Genomic DNA, 21,957 nt, shown 5'->3' with positions numbered 1-21,957 from the left:
TCTGAATTTTTTTGTGGACGTGAACTTAACAATCTGATTGCTGTTTGAGTTACAGATCTACATCAAGCCATGCATTACGATTTTATTTTATACGTTAAGCTATGTCTTGCAGTGTTTCCTACCACTGTGCACTCTGATGGCTTCTGTCATAGCATCCATCCTGCGGGCACAGGTGGGGCTTCTCAGAGGTGGCCAGGCCTAGCCTGTGGGAGGCCGGAGTCCGGCTGCGTGCTTGGCACAGTTCTGGGTGTGGGTGATGGGAAGGTGGCCCCCCCCACCCCAGGCATGAGCACCACCTGCCTAAGCGCGCATGGCTTGGTTAGAGCAGAAGGGCCAGCAAGAGGGCTGCTGCTGCGCGGGCGCTCGCACCCTGCTTTCGATGCCTTTTCCCGTCTTCTTTCTCCTCTGTGATGCCCCTGCCATGCCACCCTGGCCTGGAGCCAGCCAACCGTGGACTGAGGCCTCTGCAGACGGAGGGAGGGCTTCAGTGTGAGCCTTTCCTCCTGGACCAGAAGATGCCGGGTAGTTTGTCTCAGCGATGAGAAAAGTAACTGAGATATGCATAGAGTTGCCCATTTCTATTTTGTTCTGTTTTGTCTTTGTGAGACAGGGTTTTGCTCTGCAGTTCAGGCTGGCCTTGAACTGACTGTGTAGCCCAGGCTGGCCTCAAACTTACAGTGACCCTCCTGCCTCAGCCTCCCGAGTGCTGGGTTATAGATGTGCGCCCCCACAGCTGGCTTATGTTCTCTGCTGCGGTGTCTGCCCCTGCACTGATGCACTGCACTTTGGTTAGCCACTCCCTGTTGATTAACATGTGCGTTTCTTTCCCATTTTCTGAAAGGGAGTTCCTGGAGTTGGAAGAGAGCAAGCACTGAAACTTATACAGAGTTTGAAAGGGGAAAGTTTGCTTCAGAGGTAACTACAAACGGCTTTTTCTTCTACATTGGGCTTTTATTTAAATGATTATACTTTCCAAAAGAGGATTTTCGTATTGTTTAACTGTTTTTAAATTTTCTTTTAAAATAACATTTGTTCTGAAGTTTTCCAGTGGAAGGATGAGAATATGTTTTAGGCTACATTGTATATTTAGGAACATATTGTCTTTTGTTATTGGTGGTGGTTTTGTTTGTTTTGAGACAGTCTCACTGTGTAGCCCAGGCTGGCCTCCACCTTGTAGTGACCCTCCTGCCTCAGCCTCCTGAGTGCTAGGATTACAGACATATACCACTATGCCGAGCTGGAAATAATTACTAATCATTAAACACAAATGTATAGTGACAGATGCATTTATTGATAACCATGGCGCTGGCCCCAGCAAACATGGATGTTTCTTTCCACTGTATGGCGCAGTCAGAGCCCAGCCTCACCGTGTCCACTCAACTTCCTGAGTGTGGAGGGTGACACCATGGCTTGCCACCATGCCCAGTGACACAGGCTGTTGTACAGGCTGCTTGAGATAAATGTGGCGTTTGAGTAACTTCAGACTGTGCATCTAAAGCTTTGCTTTTTGCTTTTCTGAGACAGGGTCTGGCTATGTAGCTGAGGCTGGCTTTGAACTCACTAGGTAGCCTATGCTAGGCTTAACCTCGAGATGGGCTCCTGCCCCAGCCTCCCAAGTGCTGGAGTTACAGGTGTGCGTCACCACACCGAGCTATGGTGAAAGCTTGGTAGTGTGTTTCCTTTGTACCAGTGCAGTGTCAGGAGTGAGTTCCAAATGAGAAACCCTGACTGAAATTCTTTCACGTGGCCACTCATTGTGAGCAGCTATGAGTTTACTCCTGATTCTACAACTTGAGGGTGGGTACAAGATGACTCGTATACAGTGAGTCCCTGACTTACTGGGGAGTTCCTTGCTGGAGAATGCTTGTAAGTTAGATTTGTTCACAAACCCAATGAAGTGGGTCTTACACACCTTTGCACAACGTGAAGTGTAAGAAACCACAGACACACTAACACACAGAAAGTCCCTGACGAGCTGTGCACTGCCTCTCTGTACCTACGCTGAGCACACAGCAGCACGGCTGGGACAGTGTCGCAGGCGCATGGGCTACTTCGAGGATTTTTGGCATCAAGGAGTGTCCGTCATGTGAGTCCATTCCAATCTATGCAAGCTCCCAGCTAGAACGCTGGCGACCAGGTCTTGATGTGCAGATTGTGATGAAGCTTTCAGACTGTCCTGTTTTCTCTCAAGAACATGGGAATTACATTCGAGAAAAGTGGTGACTTGTAAAATTAATAATAGAGCATAGAATAAACAATTAAGGCAGGAACCAGGAGACTTAGCACAGTCATGCCCTGCAGGAGGTTTGAGGTGCCGACGACCTGAAAAGGGATGCTGTGATGAAAACGAAGACCTAATGGGCAGGACAGTTTTCCAGTCACTGCACTCCCCTGTAACAGCGTCCTTTAAGCTGTAAAGCTTTATTAGCACTGAGACAGCACTAAACCGCTGTTGACATCACTGATAGTAAAGATGAGGTGTGCTTCAGCATTATTATGAGTGAGAGAATCCTTGGGAACTAAGAATGAAATAAGAAAGGAAAAGCAAACAGATACAGCAGTTATAGAAACAGTTTCAGTAAAAGGTACTTGGACAAAATTTAAGCAGTTTGTCTTGTTTGGGTTTTTTTTTCCTTTTCGGTCTTTGAGACAGGGTCTCACTGCAGTTCAGACTGGTCTCGAGATAACAGTGATCCTCCTGCCTCAGCCTCCCAAGTGCTAGAATTACAGGCAATGCGTCACCACACAGACAAATCAGTTTGTTTCAACAGAGACAAAATTGCATTTCTTTTTCTAATTGACATTCTAATTTTACTACTTCAGACTCGTTTTTCCCATTAATTTTAATTTTTGAAGCTTTAGTATTGAAATTAATGCCAATTTTTTTGCAAAATCTTGCTTGGTCTTTATAGTAAATGAACAAATTCCAATAGCTGAATTATAACTCTTTAAGTTACCAGACATAATCCAATGAACTGAAGATACAATTTAGCTTTTAATTATATCTGCAATTTCTATAATTATGGGAACAAAATTTATAGTTGATATTTTATAATTAATACATAACTTTCTTGGTGGTTTTAAGTTAACCTGAAACTGTAGCCAAAAATCAAATTAACTTTTCTTAGAATCTTAGTAATATACTTGTTTCCTAAAATCTTACATTAAACTAATGACATTTTATATTTGCATAAGAAATTAAGAAATGATGTAGACTTTTGAAACACATTTTACCCAAAAGCTTCATGTTGTGTTTGGATTTATGCATTATCTTTTTGTTTTCTGTTTTGTTTGAGTTTTCTTCTTTGTTTTGTTTTTGAGACAGTATCTCACTGTGCAGTTCAGGCTTGCCTTAAACTCCAGGTAGTCATGCTGCCTCAGCCTCCCAAGAGCTGGGATTACAGGTGTGCATTACCGTACCCCGCTGCATTATCTTTTAATACAGAAGAACAATCACGTACAAGACTTTTGTATACTCTGACATACAGAGAAGAGAAAAAAAGACATGCAAAACATTCTCCCTAAGTGTTGTTTTTTTGCAAGCTTCTTTTAAAGAAACGCTGAGGCCCCGGGATGTAGCTCAGTGGCAGACACATGGGCTACTTCTGCGAATTTGTTGGCATCTAGGAGTGTTTGTAATGTGAGGCCCAATCTGAGTTCAATTCCCTGTGCCAAAAATAAAAAGAAACACTGAATGTGTCTAAGTATTCATTTACTGTGTACAGATACATAGCTATGTACGTAATTATCCTCTCCTCCCTGCTTTTGCAATTCTGCTGTCCCAGGGCTGCATGTGGTGGCATGTACCTGTCATCCCAGCACTTGGGAGGCTGAGGCAGAAAGATTGCTACAAGTTCAAGGCCAGCCTGGGCTGCAAAATGAGTGCAAAGCCATCCTGAATTGCAGAGCAAGACTTGGTCTCAAAAAAAAAAAAAAAAAAATAGGTCAATAAGGTTTGTGACCAAGTGTTTTCCCAGGGTAGGCCATTAAATTCATCATCAGTGGAGAAATGATGAACAGGTGAAAGGAGGCAAATGAGACTGACACTTAGAACAGGGCGTTTTTGTGACCGTCTCTTCTCATTTTAAACCATTTTCTATTAAAGATTTGATCAGTGGAATGAAATCTCACGTCACTCTAGTCTACAGCAACAAGTAGCTAAAAAACCAGCCCATTGCTCTGTGTGTGCTCATCCAGGTAAGAAGATACAGGGACTGTCTCCAGACTATTACAGTCTAATGTTCACATTTTCACTTCTATCCTAATAGTTTCTCATAACTGTATTAATAGCACTTGGAGGCTTTTAAATTGCTTTCCCTGCTAAGTAAGGAACACCTTGGAGTCAGAAGTTGTGTTATGTACCAGTAAGTATCCAGTAAATGTCAAGTGAAATATACAAATCCATTTAAGGGAAAATGTAAGATCTGGGGGGAAAGAAACTGAAACCATTTGTCTTTGATCCGTGATTTATTTTTAGATACTAACATAATTCTTCATTGTCTTATGTTTCTGTTGTGTATAAAGATAATGCACTCTATTGCATATTCAATCTTAATGAAAATAGCTTGGATTTTCCTCAGTTTTGGTTAAAAAAGAGAAACTACTGACCATGCACTAGGTCACCAAGATCTGTCACTTCCAAAGCAGTGAGGAAACAAGGTTAGCTTATCTCTTACAAGACATTCAGCTTTATCTGTGTGTCTTCACAAGTGTTCTTCATAAACATTGTCAGATTACAGATGAAGTCAGGGAAGAAAATGTTTTATGAACGGGTACCTTTCCACAGTGTTTTGGTAACTTATAAATGACAATTTTAGGTTTATAGTCTCCGTATTTTAAAAACGATGATAGAAGTAATCACACTTATCATTGTAAAGGAAGCTAGATCTCCACACAGGTGCTGCAGTCATAATCAGTTTATGTTCTGAGCGTAGTTTAAAGATAACCATGCCTGTACCGGGGAGTAGACCATGGGCAAGGTAATCAGCTTTAATCCGTCCGTTAAAGAAGTCTGTCTATGAACTCCTCAAGTCATCTTTTTTGCTAATTGCATTGTGCTTTTCTAGTATGTGGCCACTTAATAGAACATTTTCTGAATATGATAAATGTATAATTCCAATTGAAAAATTAATACTTTCAAATAAAATAGTACTTTTTAAAATGTCCTGTGATACTAATAGCTCAGTCTATTTTATCCTATGGTATCATTTGTGCAACTTAAATGTATTGGAGCCTTTATAATATGCATTGTGCTGAGGCAATACTAACTTTTGAAAATTTACATAATAGCAAAAACTATGCAAAATAAATATTGAAAAGCAGTGAAAGTTGTATTTCTTTATGTCTCCATGAAGGTTCACCAAAGGATCATGAACGTCATGGATGCTGGCTGTGCAGAAGTGATAGATACTGTGAACCACACGACTATGAGTACCGCTGTCCTTGTGAATGGCATCAGAAGGAGCCGCCAAACGGAGTGGAGAGCAGTGTCATGAGGTAAGTTCTTCTTAGGAAACTTCTTTTCTGGACATGACCCGTATACACATCTGTGGTTAAATTGTTTTCACATAATCTCAAGTATAGATTAATCATCTTGCATGTGTCCCTTTTTTGCCTGTGTGTGTTCCAGTATTGGGGATTGAGTCAGGGCCTTCCCATTGAACTACATCCGCAGCCCTTTAATTTTGAGACAGGGTTTCACTAAATTCCCCAGACGGAACTCAAATTTGAAATCCTGCCACACCTTCCAGAAATATTCAAGTATTCTTTTTCTTGATTTTGAAAAAAAGGAAAAAAACTTCACCTATCTCAAAGGAGGATAATGTAATAGCGTATCCAAAGGCAAGCTTGGTATTTAATATATAGGACATGACAGTTTTTATAGGTGAGCAATTGGGTGGGATTATTTCAGTCTGTCTAAAATTGCCGGATTGTAATAATAACATGTATATGAATTATTTTCAGAAAGGCTTGCAGTTGTGAGGGATTCCCATTCCATGAGGTAATGAACACTATTTCAGTGATGTGTATATTTCATAAAAGTGTTAAAGTCTCAATTTATATTATGTTTTCTCTTTTTGCTAGGTTATTCAAGAATTCCTTTTGAACAAGGATAAATTAGTGGGGGTAATCAGGTACCAAAGACCTGATTTATTATTGTTTCAGGTATTGGAAAATAAATTGGAAAATAAATTCTTCCTATTTAATGTGAAGATAGATGCTGGAAATATAGGGTAGAATATTCACTTTGATTGCTGTGCAGGTTTAAAATTTTAAAACAGACAGCTATTGACTGTCAATACAGTTTTCAGCTTTTCCTTTCTTTTTTCCCCTCGTACTGGGGGTTAAACTCAGGGCCTTGTTTATGCTCGAGGAGTGCTCTACCACTGAGCCATATCACTACATCATCCCCCACATTTTATTTTGTTTTGTTATGTTTTGCTTGTTTTGGGTTTTTTGTTGGGTTGATTGGATATTTTTGGTTTTTGGGTTTTTTTTATCTTGCTAAATGGTCCAGGCTGGCTTTGAACTTATCATCATTCTCCCTCAGCTTCTTGAGTTGTGGAATTACAAGTGTGAGCCACCACAACACAGTGTTTAACATTTATTTTTAACTTTTTTGTATGATGGCCAGACTTTAGAGACCTTAAACTCCTGCTACACTACTTTTAGGAGATGTCTTGGTTACCATATATAGACTTATGGTATCCATGTTTGGGGAAGAGAGGTTCGTGACCAGAGAATGTCAGGATCAGGTGTATTCCTGTGAAACGCTAGTTTACAGGATGATTGAAATTTAAAATCAGTGATACAGATGTAAATTTGGACAGTAATTTACAGTCCCTGGATGTTACCTCAGAAAAAAACTATTGTTTACCTCATGAAGTCACTGTGAGAATGGTAATGGTTGTCTCCAAGAAATAAAAAGAAAATCATGTTTTATTTGTCTTCACAGAGATTTGCTCTTGAAAAAATGGAGTGGCCCAATCCCTATGCATGTGAGAAATTGTTGGTGCTTTTGAGCCACTATGACATGATAGAAAGGAAACTTGGTAGAAGGAACTCTAAGCAGCTACAGCCAGTTCGGTAAGAGCTTCAGGAACTGTGTGATGAAAACTTGTGTTTCTATTTAGTACTTCTCAGGACCTCTGATAGTGGGATATGTGTCTTAGTGTTATAAAGAAAAGCCTCCTAGAATATTAGAAGTGTATCCAGGGTGTATATTTAAGGCAACATAAGTTCAGCTTTTGACATACTTTGCTACTTTAATCACACAATAATAATATATTACAAAAAGGAAAAACATATCAAAGGAGATATCCAGGCTTAACAGGAGAACCATTTCAGTAGGCCAGAAAAGAACTACCTCTGTGGTTAGGTGTGTGTGAGGTGAGTAGGGAGCTGGACCTGGGAACTCCTAGGTTGAGAGCAGCAACGTCGTTCAGCGTGTGGGGGCTGAGTTCCTAGGGAGCGAGAAGAAGGGTGGGTGCCAGAAGAGCAAGCTGTTGGTGGCATCAGACTTGCTTATTAGAACTAGCGGCCAGGCTGGAGCCCTCTGTTCCTGTCATATTAAAGGCTGGAATGGGTACCTAAAATAGGGCAGATGGAAAATACAAGAACTGGAAAAGTAGATTGAGACAGAGATAAAACATAAAAGTAGAAGAAAAAGGTATGTAGTTTTAAAAAACTACAAATTGCATTATGCCATACATGTATAAAAGGGGTGCTGGGGATGTGGCTCAGTGGTAGTGCTCTTGCCTTGCATGCGCAAGGTCCTGGATTCGATCTCCAGCACCTAAAAAATAAAATACATACACACACACACACACATATATATATATATAGAGAGAGAGAGAGAGAAAGAGAGAAACCGACAGACAGACAGACAATTGCATCATGAATTCACACCATATTAAACTAGTTTATAAAATACTCGATAGTCTGAAGGTTGTTTTTGCTGTTTCTGTTGGGTTTTTCCTGGCTTTTCAGAATATTAGAAATGAAGATATATCCATAAGAAAAAGGTGAAATTAGAAAACTAAAGTGGACAGGAATTTTTAAATCAAAGAATATAAAAATGAATTATTATTAATCTTAGAAAACATAAAATACTTTTAAAAGATTTTAGTAAAAAAAAAAACAATAAATAGGATTCCAGGCTGAATTTTTTCAAAAGAATTAGGAAATTGGAAGAAAGTACTGATCACAAATCGTACAGAAGGTAATGTGAAGACTGACAGATAAGAATTACTTCAGAGTAGTAGAGAAGAACATGAGAGTTGCCAGTATATTTCTAGGAACTAACAGAAAGAAAGGTGGAAAAGGAAAGTTTGAAATGATGACATTTGAGAGTTTTCTAAAATTTAAGGCAAACAGCAGTTTTCAGATCAAATTACACCCCCAAGTGTAAGCACAATGAATAGATCAACCATACTGTAGACATTAAGCTGGAAGCGAAAATCTTTAAAAGTGCCTAGCCACATCAGTACAAATCATTGATCAGTGTTAAAGCCGTGAATGAAAGATTGCTAGAGGTAAAGAATGGATACAGTCTTAAGTATCACATCAGATTAATTTACTAAGTGAACATCAGCTTACTTAAATACATAATGATAATAATAGACCAAAAACTGACATCATATCCCTCCTACTGCAGGAAAATAAAGAGAGGCACCATATCATCTTAATATTTCTGTGGACAATATTTAATCTGAATCTAATCAGGAACTATTCTAATAGTTCCAAAGGGAGGAACATTTTTTAGATCTGCCATTCTAAATTCCTTAGAAATAGAAATTTCATCAAACAAAAGGTTAGAAACATTTTTTGGATTAATAGAACCATTTTTAAGTAGAATTATGGAAGTTTTAAAACACTGCATATCAGGTAATAGTGTGGTATTGATGTTGATTTCCTGACTCTGAAAGGGCCGTATTGTTGCTTTGGAAGAGATTGCTGTACCTACTTGAACCACACTATTTGAGAACATGTCATGAGGCATGTTTGCAACTAACTTTTAAATTGAGAAGTGGGATATAGCAAAATTTTTCAAACTAAAAAATCTGGAAGGTAATTATCAAAGAAAAAAGATAAAATACAAAGACATGAACCTGGTAGCAGTAATGATACCAGAAAATGATGGGGAGTGATGTTTCAAAGTACTGAGTGGGAATAATTAGCAACCTAGATACCATAAAAATATTTTTCACAGAAAGGGCATTTTTCAGACAGAAATTTCACCTCCCATAGACCCTTATTAAAGGAACTTTTAGACTGAGTATGGCGACACAAACCTATAATCCTAGCACTTTGAGAAACTGAGTCAGGAGGATAGCAAATTCAAGTCCTGTCTAAGCAGCTTAGCAACACTGTCTCAAAATAAAAAATAGATATGTGACTCAGTGCAGAGCCCCTGAGTTAGTGCCCAGGAACATGCACGTGCACACAATCATGCTATTAAAGAATATATGTTAAGGGGAAAAATTGTAAAATTTAAGAAGATTAGAAAAAATAGTAATTAGTACGTGTGTTAGTCACAACTCCATCACCAGGAAAAATTACATTTTAGGAGAGATTTACTCTGGTTCATGGTTTCAGAGGGTTCAGTCCATGGTTAAGTCTAAGGCCAGAACTCAAGTTGGCAGAAACTTGTTCAACCCATGGCAGCTAGGAAGCAGAGAAAAAAGGGGGGGGGGGGGGGAAAGATCCTCCAAAGACATGCCCCAGTAAGTACCTCCTCCAGTTTTGCCCCACTTCCTTAAGCACATTTAGCTATAAATTTGCCACAGATGAGTGTAGAGTTCCTGATCCAGTCACCTTCCAAAAGCCCCGTCTCAATACGTGGAACTCCAGGACATTCTAGACAGTGATGGCATATATACTGATAAAACAATGTTTGGCTAACTTAATAGAGAAATACTATACATATATTTAATAATTAATAGATGATAAAGTGAAACTCCTATGTGTTTAGAGATCGTATTTCAAGTATATTTAAGCTAATATGTGTTTAAATGCATTCTTTGAGGGTTTTGGCTTATTATCACTATTTTTTAGTACAGTTTAATCACTAAAATATGCAGTCTCTTTTACCCACACTAGCACATTTAACACAGTTAAACTATCAAGAGGGTACAGGTAGAAAAAGGAGAGTAACAAAAAAAAAAGCTAGTGACAGGAAACAATGCATGGCAAATCTAACAAATACATGTGAATTAAGATCATCTATTAAAATACAGATTATACAAAAAAGTACAGATTATATTGCATAAATAAAATAGCATTATGTTTACAAGGAACGTGTAAAATAACACATAAAGCTGGAAAACAGATTTAAGATTTACTAGGCAAATATTTACCAAAACTTTGTAACAAAGTGGATTTTTTTAAAAAATGGACTTTAGAAATAATAAACACTGCATAATGAAATGATTTATTGAGAAAAATTGACAACTATAAAGTGTGCATCTAAGAATAAAATTAATCTTAGTCAAAGAAATAATGCAGTTAAAGTTGTTATATTTTTACTTGGAATAAAGATCAGTAGAATTGAATTAACCTAAACATTGAAATTTCAAAATAATTCATGCAACCAGACTTCATTAGATAAATTTGTTTTGCAGAATCGTTAAGCCCCGAATTAGAAATGGAGTTCATTGCTTTGAAATAGAATGGGAAATGCCTGGTACGTACTCAATATAATTAAAACATTTCCTTAACCTTTGAACACGTCTACACACACGCACACGCACACGTGTGTGTGTGTGTGTGTGTATAAGATACATGCATGTGAAAAATAAAGGAAAAGAACCCTACCATATGCACCAGGGATTAGCCTTTCAGTTCACTGGTACTATTTTATCTTATTTTATTTATTTATTTATTTATTTATTTATTTATTTATTTATTTATTTGTCTTCTTCCTTTTTATCGGTACCAGGGATCGAACCCACGACTGCCTGCTTGCAATGCAGGCACTCATGCCACTGAGCTAAATCCCCAGCCCCCACTGGTATTATTTTAAATAGACAGACTAACAGTAAATTTGGTAAAGTTTAAGTGACCTCATTTTAATGTCCTAATTTGACATTTCTTTTGTAATGCTTTAAAATACCAAAATAATTTTTATTTATATTTTTCAGAAAATGCTTCTTATAAGTGATCTCTTTAGATTTCACATATGCCTGGTTTTAAAGCAATTGAAGTTGAATGGCACCTGGAATATTCTTCCTCTTTTCTTTACTGTTTAGTTTCATAGGAATTTATAATTGTCAAGTTAATCTCATTTTTACTACACAGAGAAAAACTGAATTCTGAATACTCAAACTGTAAGCAAGTAAAACAGATAATTTAAAACAGAAATTATCTCAAATTCACTTATATTTGGCTTGGACATTAGATTGTATATTTAGATGAATTAGATAGATTTGTTCAATGAAAGCTTAAGCTGTAGACAACTTCAGAAGATAAAATTAATAAAAATTAGATAAATCATTCTAAGCAATAGTAGGAAGATAAAAGGCTGAAGAACTTTGAAAATTATGTAGAAATAGTGCTATAAGCTAATGTATTTTCAGAATGAAGTATTATTAACTTAGTTTAGCTGTGCATGTTTTGTCTCTGAAACTGAGGGTCGGAGGTCCACTGCACTGTACCTTAAGGGAGGAAACACCCCAAACTGCCTTAACTAACAAATGCTAAGATTGCTTATTTCCTTTGCTTCTGTTTTAAACTTACCACTGTTTTCCTTATAATTTGCTTTTTGTACAAAGCAAATAAATATATAGAATAAATGCAAGAGTGGTTTACTATTTATATATCATTGTAGAGTTCCTGATCCAGTCACCTTCCAAAAGCCTCATCTCTGAGTACGTGGAACGCAAGAGTGGTTTACTATTTATATATAGTTTTGTAAACACATACAGATATTTTCATTGCAAGTCTAGTAAGACTAATTGCATGCTTAAGAGATGGGTAGCACTTGCCTAGAGTGTGAGGCCCAGAGTTCACTTCCCAGCACCAGGGGGAGAGGGAGGAGCAGGAGAGAAACGGGGAAGGGGAGGACACCTCTACAACTACAATCTAAACTCAGTTTTGTTCTTTTCAGAAGCAGTCGCTAAGAAGCGTTATGTTTGTTTGGGGTTTTTGCTGTTTTTTTGAGATAGTGTTGCTATGTTGTTCGGGCTGGTGTTGAAATGGTAATGCTCATTGCCTCAGCCTCCTAAGTGCTGAGATTACAGGCATGTACCACCATGCCTGGCTCTGCTAAGCTTTGAAGCAAGAGAATTCAAGAAATTAAACTTCTAATTTAAAAAGAATTTTCTTCCACCTTTGCGAGGCAAGGGAAAATAAATTCTGCACTATTATCAGCAAACTGAGAATACAGATGTTGAAAACAAAGATTTTCAGTGAACTTGCTAGTTGAGGATGACTCAGTTTAGCTGCATACTTAGTTACTGGAAGAACCAATTTTTTAAATCTGTAATCAAGACTGCTTTACTCTATTTTAACCTTGTAGAGCATTTTGCTGTAGAACATGGAGAACTGATTGTAACAGTTGAAGTGGAGTCACTGTTTGAAGCAGCTTATCCTGAGATTGTTGCTATTTATCGAAAAGAAAAACTAGAAACTAAAGGGAAGAAGCCAAAAAGTAAGTATTGGGTCAGATGACCACATGCCACACACCAGTGTTACAAAGGAGCCGCTGTTCTGTAGGAACCTGCCTTGTCTAAATTTTACTGTAAATTCTGTACAATCAAGAAAAAAAGAAATTTGGGTTGCCTTCATATATTTTCTTTTAATGCTAAAAAGCCAGACACATACCATTCTGCTCTGTATCTACTAACTTAACCAAGTATTAATAAATGTACTAAGCAATTGTAGAGCAACTATTGTGTATAAAATATTTTGTGTTACAAATGTGTGTTCTTTATGTCTTAGAAATCATTAAGAAAACAGTGCAATCATATGATTGTTTCTAGAGGAAAATATTTCTAGGAGTGCACTGAGAATGAAAAATGACCAAAAACAGCTCAAGTAGAAGTTTGTTTGTTTGGTTTTTGTTTTTTTTTTTTTTTTTTTTTTTTGTCTTTTTCATTTTTATCAGTCCCAGGGATCGAACTCATGACCGCTTACAAGGCAGGTGCTTATGCCGCTGAGCTAAATCCCCAGCCCCAAGTAGAAGAAGATTTTTGATCTGAACTTTTTTAAGCCCAAGAATAAAATAGATGTCCATTTTATTCATATGTATGTATGTTTATATATTGTGTTTTTCCTTTCTAGATATGAAAATTAAGCCTAACAAAGGCAGTTTCCCAAAATCTCATGATGCAGTAACTCTTCAGTCCCTTGTGACTGTAAAACTCACACCTGAAATCTTCCCTGCGCAGAACACTGGGTTAAGCTTTGAAATGTCTGATCCTGCTTTACCACGGGAAAATGCTTCTGCCTCTTTAACTAGCTTGCTTCTACCTGAAGATGCTCCCTGTCTGAATAAGCACGAAAAGTTAATGTCATCTTCAAGACCTTTGCCTAATCAGCAAATGAAAGCTGCTCTGAGTCACTCTCTCGAATCAGAATCTGGTGAACCCAATCCTTTGTCTCATGATTTAGCTGTGATTACTGATTTGTACCTGAGCTCCATTGACTGGGAAGGGACTTCTTTCAGTAATTATCTGGCTAGTGAAGGGAATGCTGGCTCTTGTGATTTACAGTCAGAACTTGAATCAGAGCTATTAGTCACCCCTGGTGATTTTGAAGATAACCCAAAACAGTTGTCATGTGAATCAGGACAGTACACCACAAACATTAATAAAGCATTGGGAGGGAATCTTAAGAAGATTAGTCCTGAAGAGCATTTACTTTCTGGCATTGGTGATTTATGTCTTCAGGATTTGCCTTTAAAGGAACGCGTATATATGAAATCTTCGTATCGAGAGGATAATGTACAATCAAATGTTGACCTGAAAAATGTGTCCCTAAGCAAGGTAAAAGAATCTGGTATTACTAATGGTAGGTCTGACTGTCCACCACATCTGTCAAAGAGTCTTCCTGGAATTCATGTGCAAAATGAACCCAGAAACCCTAAAGTTATAAAAGAAGATCAGCTGTCTCAAGGAAATTGTAAAGTGAATACTATACTTTTTTGTGTCAAAAACCCAGTAGTGGAGACTTCCGGTATGAGAACTGGGCCACAGAATACTTCTTTAGACCGCAGTAGCAAAGCAGGTGTGCACACCACTCAGAAACTTGCCGAGAGTAGTATTTGCTGTAGCAGACATTCCCCCGACCAGCAGCTTGGGCCGGTGTCTGCCGAAGCAAAGTCCATAGTGCACAACAGTAAACACAGTTCATGGAAGCGTGACGCAGCCCAGTTCAAGAAAAGCGATCACCAGACACAGAAGAACACTGCTGTCTGTGCAGAAGCTAAATTGGGTGTCAGGTCTCACAGAACAACTGGAAATGAAGAAAAGCATTTCTTAGATTCAGCAAAAAGTTCTCTGAGTTTTCTACAGTGTGATGAGAAGGACGATGACCCTGGTGCTTGTTTGAATAGTCCTCTGCCTTTATGCCAGAGATTAAAACTAAGGTTCCAAAACATAGGAAATGAAATTTAAAATATTTACGTACTGTCCTCATTCTGTCAGCGTTAGCAGAGGGAAGGGATCTAGTTAATGCTTGGTAGAAAAATTGAGATGGTCGAATGTGCCATGCAATATCTTTGCCATTTTATCAAAGCTGTAATTTTAAAATGTTACCTAAAACTGGTTTTAAAAGATGACCCCTCATCACGATAATATGTATTTTTTTAAACATTTTTATCATTTTTTAAATACTCATATTGTTACAGTTTTTGAACTGATGTGTTATTTGACAGAGTAACTCTTTCATTTTTCCCATAAAGTGCTAAAAGCGCTCATTTTAAATGCGTTCTAGCTCCTTGCCCAGAGGGTTGTCTTATCCTGCCTCCTGAAGGTCGAGTCTCTCCTTGTGAAGATCAGCATGCTCCCACTTCTGTTACTCCTACACCTTTGTAGGGGAAGAAGCACAAGGAGAGGACGGTCAGTGCGCACAGTGGATCTCACAGTCATAATGACTAGGAAACTAAGGCAGGCGTGCTAGAGGTCCACTAGTAGAGCAAATGGGGCACAGATTTGGAAAACTAGATGTATGAGCAGAAGGATTGGAGACATCTAATGATACAGGGTGGTAATGCTGTAGGAGTCAGTATTTTGCCTTCTATTTCCTTGCTTTTTCTGTTGGTTGGTTGGTTTTCCTAAGTACTGTTTTCTTTCCCTTTTGCTTTAAAAATTAATCTATACAGTATTGACCTTAGTAACTCCAGATACTAAATTTCACATAGATTTAGGCAGGCTTAGTGGCACGCACCTGTAATCCCAGCACAATGGCAGAATAATTGCGAGTTTAAGCCAAGCTTGGGAAAGTTAGTAATACCCTATCTCAAAAAAGCAAAAGGCTGTGGGTGTCAGGGATGTGGAGAGCAAAGGCTCTGGGTTCAAGCCTCCCATTTCCCCCAAAATTTACTTAGTACTCAGATACTCTACAGGGCATCCAAATTTGAGTAGAAACAGTAAAACTGTTTCTATTCACAACTGCCAAATCTTATATATGGAAAATCCTAAGGAATCCATTAGAAATTATTTTAAAGCTGGTTAATCATAACCTCTGTGAATATAAACATGCCATAAATATGAGATAAGATTAATAATATCAACAAGAATGAAAATGGAGAAAGGGAAATGAGAGGAATAAAACAAATTGTATTATATCCGTGTACTCACTTTCCAGGATGATTTTAAACTGCCTTTTTTTTTTTTAAACTGCCTTTAATGCAAGCATGTACTAAATAAATAAAGTCATCTTTATTTCAGTGAAAATCTTCGAGGTTGCAGGACACAAGATCAGCATACAAAATTCAATTTTATTTCTATACAGTGGACCCTTGGGAACGCAGCTCCTGCTGGCTCTTGTGACTCAGGCTGTCAGTTGAAGGCTCCAATCCTACACAGCCTTCCAAGTCTCTCCTGTGCACAGGCAGAGCTCGATGTCCTCACAGGGACACTATCCAGGACTTCTCCATCAAGCCCACACAGGAAAGGAGGCTGCAAGATCCTCCCAGAACTCTTTTAAGAGTTAAATCTGGGTCAGACCATCTGGAAGCACAAACAGCGGCATTTGGGTCATAACTCAAAACTTTGGTCACAAGTTAAATCCTGATCGTAACCCAAGTTGTTCGTGTGTCAGGCTGATTGTGACTTGAGGATCCACTGTGTATTCCATATATGATAACAAGTGAAAATTGGGAAAACAACAGCACCGCAAAGAGGAAAGTTACTTCGAAAAGTTCAACAACAATTTCAAAACTTACACTCTGAAAAGTAAAGTATGAAATATTGAAAGAAAGCAAACACATCCCACTGTCACAAGTCGTAAGACTTTAGGTGCCAGCATTACTCAAAATGATCAGGTTCAGTGCAGTTCCAGCAGGAAAGCGGATTCTGGCATGACTACAGAATAGCTGTACAAGTGTCACAAAAACAGAAATTGGAGGACTCACCTTGATTTCAAAACTCTAAAGTTATAGTCAGACTGTTGTATGGGATAAAAAGACACATAGGTCGGTGAGGTAGAGTCAAGGCTTGGGAGTGTGCCTTCAGGGTAGTCCCCAACTGAGTTTCAGCCCACAGCAGGATAGCTCAGGGGGAAACAGCAGGCTTCCAGTCAGTGCTCGTGAATTATTGAATGTTCACTGAGTTTAATCTTTAACTTTTTTTTTGATCTTTAACTTTTACTGCATAAAACAGGAAAGCAAAGTGGGCAGAGACCTAAGCATAAGAGCTATCACTGTAAAACTCTTGGAAGAAAATGTGGGCATAAATGTTTTTTAACTTTGGGTTACACAGCCATTATGTGTGACACCAGAAGTATAGGCAGAAAATTTAAACATTGGCTTTGATGAGTGAAAACTTGTGTTTCAAAGGGCAGCATTAAGGAAGTCAAGAGTCATAGAGTGGGAGAAAACATTTGCAAGTCCTAAGTGTAATATAGGATTTGTTTGTAGAAGGATTTGTCGAAAGAGCTCATAATTTAGTAATACAAGGATAAGATGTGAGCTAAGTATTTGAGACTGAAGATCGGTCAACAAGCACATAAAGACATTCTTAACATTTAGCCGTCACTCAAATGACAACTCAGGGATACTGCTCACCACTTCACGACTAGCAGAATGACTGCAGTTAAGAAAAAGAATTGCGTGAATTGAGGCTGTGGATGAACTGAACCCCTCACATTGGGTAGGAATACAAAAGCTGAGCCATTTTCAAAAAGGCTTGTGCTCCTCAGACGGTTGGTTACACAGAGTTACGGTTACACTGTCACAGCATGACCTGTAATTTTTTTCAAGAGAAAAAGCCATATGCTCACACAAATCCAAATGTTATAAAGTGCAAAAAACAGTGCACTGACACCCATGACACTTCATCATAGCCAAAAAGTAGAAACCACACATTGTGCAAAAGGGAAAATATTAACATTGAATATCAACACCAACTGTATGCTAAGTGCTCAGCTAGCTGTTCATGAAACTGACCTCAATTCTGTGAGGACTATACTGCTGTAGTCTGAGTACTGCAGGGAAAGTCCCATTAAATCATTTTCCAGGGATCTGATGATCATGATGTATTTGCTCTGGACTATGACAGTTTGGGACCATTTCAGGAAAATATCAATGTAGAAGTGTTCTTTTATTTTTGTTTTTTGAGACAGTCTCACTATGTAGTGCAGGCGGGCCTTAAACTCTTGTAGCCCAGACACCAAACTCATGGTGGTCCTCCTGCCTCAGCCTCCCGAGTGCTAGTATTACATGCATTTGTCACTGCTGTGACCTGCAAGGCTCCTGAACTTTCCAGGGTGAGGACTATGACTGGCGGCGAGCAGATGAAGAAATAAAGACAGGACATACAAAGCTGGGATCCAGTGGAGCCCTCTTTCCCGAAGGAAGGAAGGGAACTGCTCAACCACTGTAGAGTGTTTATTTACACCCCGTTGCCTGGAACGTCTCAGGGCTTGGGGCACTAGCTGTTCCCTGGACTGGAGCAACGTGTGCCCACCTGTTGTCCCAGGTGCTCTTTGTTCTCAATCAGCCTTGTTTTATCCCTGCGTCTGTGAACATTCTAGCTTCAAAAGCTCCCGGTGTGCCACCACTCCTGACTCTTGAGATTTTACCAAATGAAGATCTCAATAATGTGCTGGGGGTGACTAACCTGGATTCATTTTGCTTTTGAAACTAATGCAGAGCCAAACTTATGAGCTTTGATACCAGTTTTCAGTACCTCAAGGGCTTCTTTCCTTGTCCAAGTCCACCAATCCTTTTAAAACCCGTCCTAGTTCCTAGCTCGTCTGAGCCTGCTGTGCCATGACAGCTTATCGTAGAGGTTGCTGTTCATTTGTTCAGCCTTTCTTGGACTGGCTGGCTGCTAAACTTCTGTCTCTAGCTGCTTGAATCCCGCGTGAGTCTCTGCAGCCCACCTACCCAAGGCTCCGTGGAGCAGGCTGAAGTCCTTGGGGATTTTTCTTCTACATTCACAGTAAGGATAACTTTTATTTTGAGTAACAAGACATGTCTAACTTCAAATTCTTTTCTGCTACACATTTTTCCTGTGGCTTAGGTTTTCTGAGACTTGCTCATTCAAATATTCATGTGACCTATAGAAGTGTATTGGTGAATGGTATCCTATAGACTGTGAATATCTATAGTTGCCACCATGGTGCACAACAGGCTCTCAGTAAATGAAAGCTGTGTCAGTTACCGTCACTTGGAAGGAGAACTTTCAGAATTGATTTTAAGCTGAACACAGCCCTTTGGGTAAAAATATAGTCATTGGAATCCTCTACTGTGGGGTGATGGGAAGATGAGAAAGAATCGCTGGAAAAAGGCTCTTTAGTTAGCACTGTAAAAGTGATCTTAAAGGTTGTAACATTCACGATGTGATCATACTGGCAATGAGCATACTCAAATAGAATTTGATAACTTGATTTCCTATCATGTTTTGAAGTCTTGTATTATTTACAATTTTTTGTTTTGATTAGTTTTATTGTTTTGCTTTATTCTCTTTAAAATAAAAATAAAGCCAGGAATCTTAGCTCAATGGCAAAAATGCCTGCCTGGCAAGCACAAGGTCGTGAGTTTGATCTCTGGTACCACAAAAAAAAAAAATAATAATAATAATAAAGAAAGAATTTGGTAACTAATATATTACTAATTGAGTTCACGTTTACTGAGTACCTACTATATTCAGTGCCTCTGGCTCTCTTTGTGTGTAACAACCAGCTGAAGTTCTGCTGAATTTAAAACTTTTCCAGGCCATCCAACTAGAAGAGGCTAGAGCTGGAACTAGAACTCATTACTTCATTGATGCAGGCAGTTTCCCATGTCTTCACGTAACTCATTTCTTGCCACACATATCACCGAAAGCTTACAGATGGGATCCCCTGACTCCTGTTACTATTTCCCTACCCTGCCATATTTTTCTTTAAGCTCATCAGTACCTGACATTATGTTGGAGTGTTTGTTTTGTTTTTCTGTTTCCCAAACTAGAATGTAATCTTAAAGCCAGGACTTTGCTCTTTGTGGTCACAGAATTCTGGAGGGGTACTTGGTGCCATGACCCCTGGGTGCTTGAATCACTTCTTCCCCTCTCCAAGGGCTGTCCTTGGCTTTCACAGTATGGTCTGGGAGCTCAATACAGCTCCCAGCACCTGCCTGTCTCCAGCTTGAGCATCAGATGTTCCCAGCCATGAGCCTCCACTCCAGCCACCTGAGAACACTCATTTCCCCAACAGAAACCAGTGCCTTTGCATGTGAGCTGGCTCTGCCCGTGCTGCCTGCCCTTCTGTCTTTAGCTGGAGGAATCCTCACTGTCCAGCACCTCCTCAGATGGCAGGACTGTGTGTATTCACGCACAGTATCGGATGGAGTGCTTACCATGGAAGAGACAGTACTCCTGCTTCAAGCGTGTGTCTCCCTGTCTGTTGAACAGGGATCAACTCTATCCCTCAGGGCTTCTGCGCCAGCGTGTTTATTACTCATTGTAAACCTGGCCCTTGTGGATCCCTACTATCCCTTAAAGACTTCTAAAGTAAATTCTGTAGGTGGATTTGTGTTGGTTTACATTTTTGTCTTCCACCCCAAGAGAACATCATGGAGAGTAGAGGAACCCTCTTTTGTTTCTGAATACTTCAACAGAAGGGCTGGCAAAGAAAGCTTGCAGTGTGTGAGTGGATGCTGACTGGTGCTGCATTCAGTCTCTCCAGCCTCCCAAGAGGAAAGACAAACCCAGTGAGATGGCACCCAGCCTGATGTTTGAGATGCTTGCTTTCTAAAAGCCAGGGGCTGAGTCGCTGAGGGTAAAACAGCTCACAGTAGAACGTCATGGAGGCAACCTTTCATCTGCAGGCTAACGGCACCACTTAGCACTTCCTAGTGTGGAAAAGCTTTTACCAGCTTTCGTTCACCTCTTTCAAGGATTCCCACATTTCCTTTAAAGGGCCCTGTTGCAGAGGTAGTCTGCAATGTGCCCCAGTAATGGTGCAAAAATGTGGCCCTTTTCTGATGATTTTAAGAGCAGATAGCTTGTTTTACCTCAGGCCAGGAACATCAATAAATTACCTGTTTGGCAATGCAGGGAGAGACATCAGCAAAGTGAGCTGACCCTTCTGTGGACACAGTAACTGAATGTTTTAGTGCGTGAAAGAGTTCTTTTTTAAAATTTGGTGAATGTGTGCGTGCATGTGTGTGTGTGTGTTTACTGGGCAACTCAGAGTTTTGCACATGGAAGGCAAAAAATCTACCATTGACTTATATCTCCAGCCCCAAAGAATTTTAATAAGCCCCAAAGCCGAATTTAAGGATTAAATTCTTGAGCCTCAGCATTATTCTCTGCAAGACACAAAAGACGATGACTTGCAAAACTGACTTAGAATTGTCTGATCAAAAACCTAAGCATTTCCAGCATCAGAAAATGACTCCATCCACTGCTCAACCAGGGCAGTCTGGAAGGGCACCCCTAGAACAGCCCTGTGTCTGCGTATGGGCCAGTGATTGATGAAGCACCCTTGGGAAAGTACAGTACAAGGCCTTTCCCTTTTTGTTTCAAGCAATGCTGGCTGTGGGCGTTGCTGCATATCATTTGGATTTTGTGTTAAACCGAATGTGCTGCCTCACAGGCTTCTTTCAGAGGGGTCTGCAAACAGATGTCTCCAGTCCAGGCCTGCGAGGGCCCCAAAGCTGTACCACTGGGACAGTTTTGGGGGAAGTGACAAAGGACTCACAGAGCCAGGTCTGCACCGTATGACACAGACCAAGGACATTTTCCTAACCTGGGAGTAGCGGCCTGGGTAGTTTTCCTAGTTCTTCTAGTGAGGAGGTACACTAAGCAAAGCTCCCTGGGCTCCTACTGGCTTCTAAGGTAATGGCACCACCTCTTTCCTCAACCGCACTGGGGTTAAACAGCCTTTCGAGAGATGCACGTCCATGTGTAAGTTTACAAGCATTGACTTTTATGTGCCATATACATTCATGAAGCAAAAGTAATGTGTTTATAATGTGCAGAGACAGTGATTGTATTTATGAAAACAAAAAGAGACAAAACTGTTTGGGTACAAAGAAAGACAAGTTTAGAAAGTCCATCATGTGAGGCAGTGAATATTGGAAAGGGACAAACATACAGTTTGCTGAGTGTTTATTATGTGCAATACACTTCACTAGTTCTTCAAATTCCTCATCTATGCCCCCACAAAAGAAGTCTGAGAACTACACATTTTTATCCTGTATTTCCCCGAGGAGACTTAAGCAATCTCTGTATTTAGTTAACATCAGAACAGGGGTCTGGGCCCAGAGCCATTTTGCCTTCAAAGCTGAAGGCTTTGTTCTCCCCTCAC

General features: G+C 39.5%; 1 protein-coding gene across 7 annotated transcripts in view; it reads left to right on the top strand.

Moving 5' to 3' along the window:
* Window positions 1-20,174, top strand: part of Gen1 (GEN1 Holliday junction 5' flap endonuclease) — a 40,036-nt gene extending 19,862 nt beyond the window's left edge. For 5 of the 7 annotated variants that reach the window (XM_063232373.1, XM_063232351.1, XM_063232365.1 and 2 more), the window contains 9 exons: window positions 842-915; window positions 4,106-4,197; window positions 5,355-5,496; window positions 5,965-6,001; window positions 6,085-6,165; window positions 6,956-7,086; window positions 10,623-10,684; window positions 12,518-12,649; window positions 13,282-20,174. In XM_063232373.1, coding sequence (XP_063088443.1) covers window positions 842-915; window positions 4,106-4,197; window positions 5,355-5,496; window positions 5,965-6,001; window positions 6,085-6,165; window positions 6,956-7,086; window positions 10,623-10,684; window positions 12,518-12,649; window positions 13,282-14,615 — 2,085 coding nt within the window. In that variant the 3' untranslated portion in view covers window positions 14,616-20,174. Of the gene's footprint in view, window positions 1-841; window positions 916-4,105; window positions 4,198-5,354; window positions 5,497-5,964; window positions 6,002-6,084; window positions 6,166-6,955; window positions 7,087-10,622; window positions 10,685-12,517; window positions 12,650-13,281 lie in introns of those variants that run through there. The other 2 variants (XM_063232358.1, XM_063232387.1) reach the window with 2 other exon arrangements.
* The last annotated feature ends 1,783 nt before the right edge of the window (window positions 20,175-21,957 follow it).

The sequence above is a fragment of the Cavia porcellus genome, unplaced genomic scaffold (genome assembly GCF_034190915.1).
Source record: "Cavia porcellus strain 051 isolate PalLab524CR breed Dunkin Hartley unplaced genomic scaffold, mCavPor4.1 scaffold_1, whole genome shotgun sequence".
In the NCBI taxonomy this organism is placed as follows: domain Eukaryota; kingdom Metazoa; phylum Chordata; class Mammalia; order Rodentia; family Caviidae; genus Cavia; species Cavia porcellus.
Note: the sequence above shows the minus strand (reverse complement) of the source record. Positions and strands in the feature narration are given on the sequence as shown.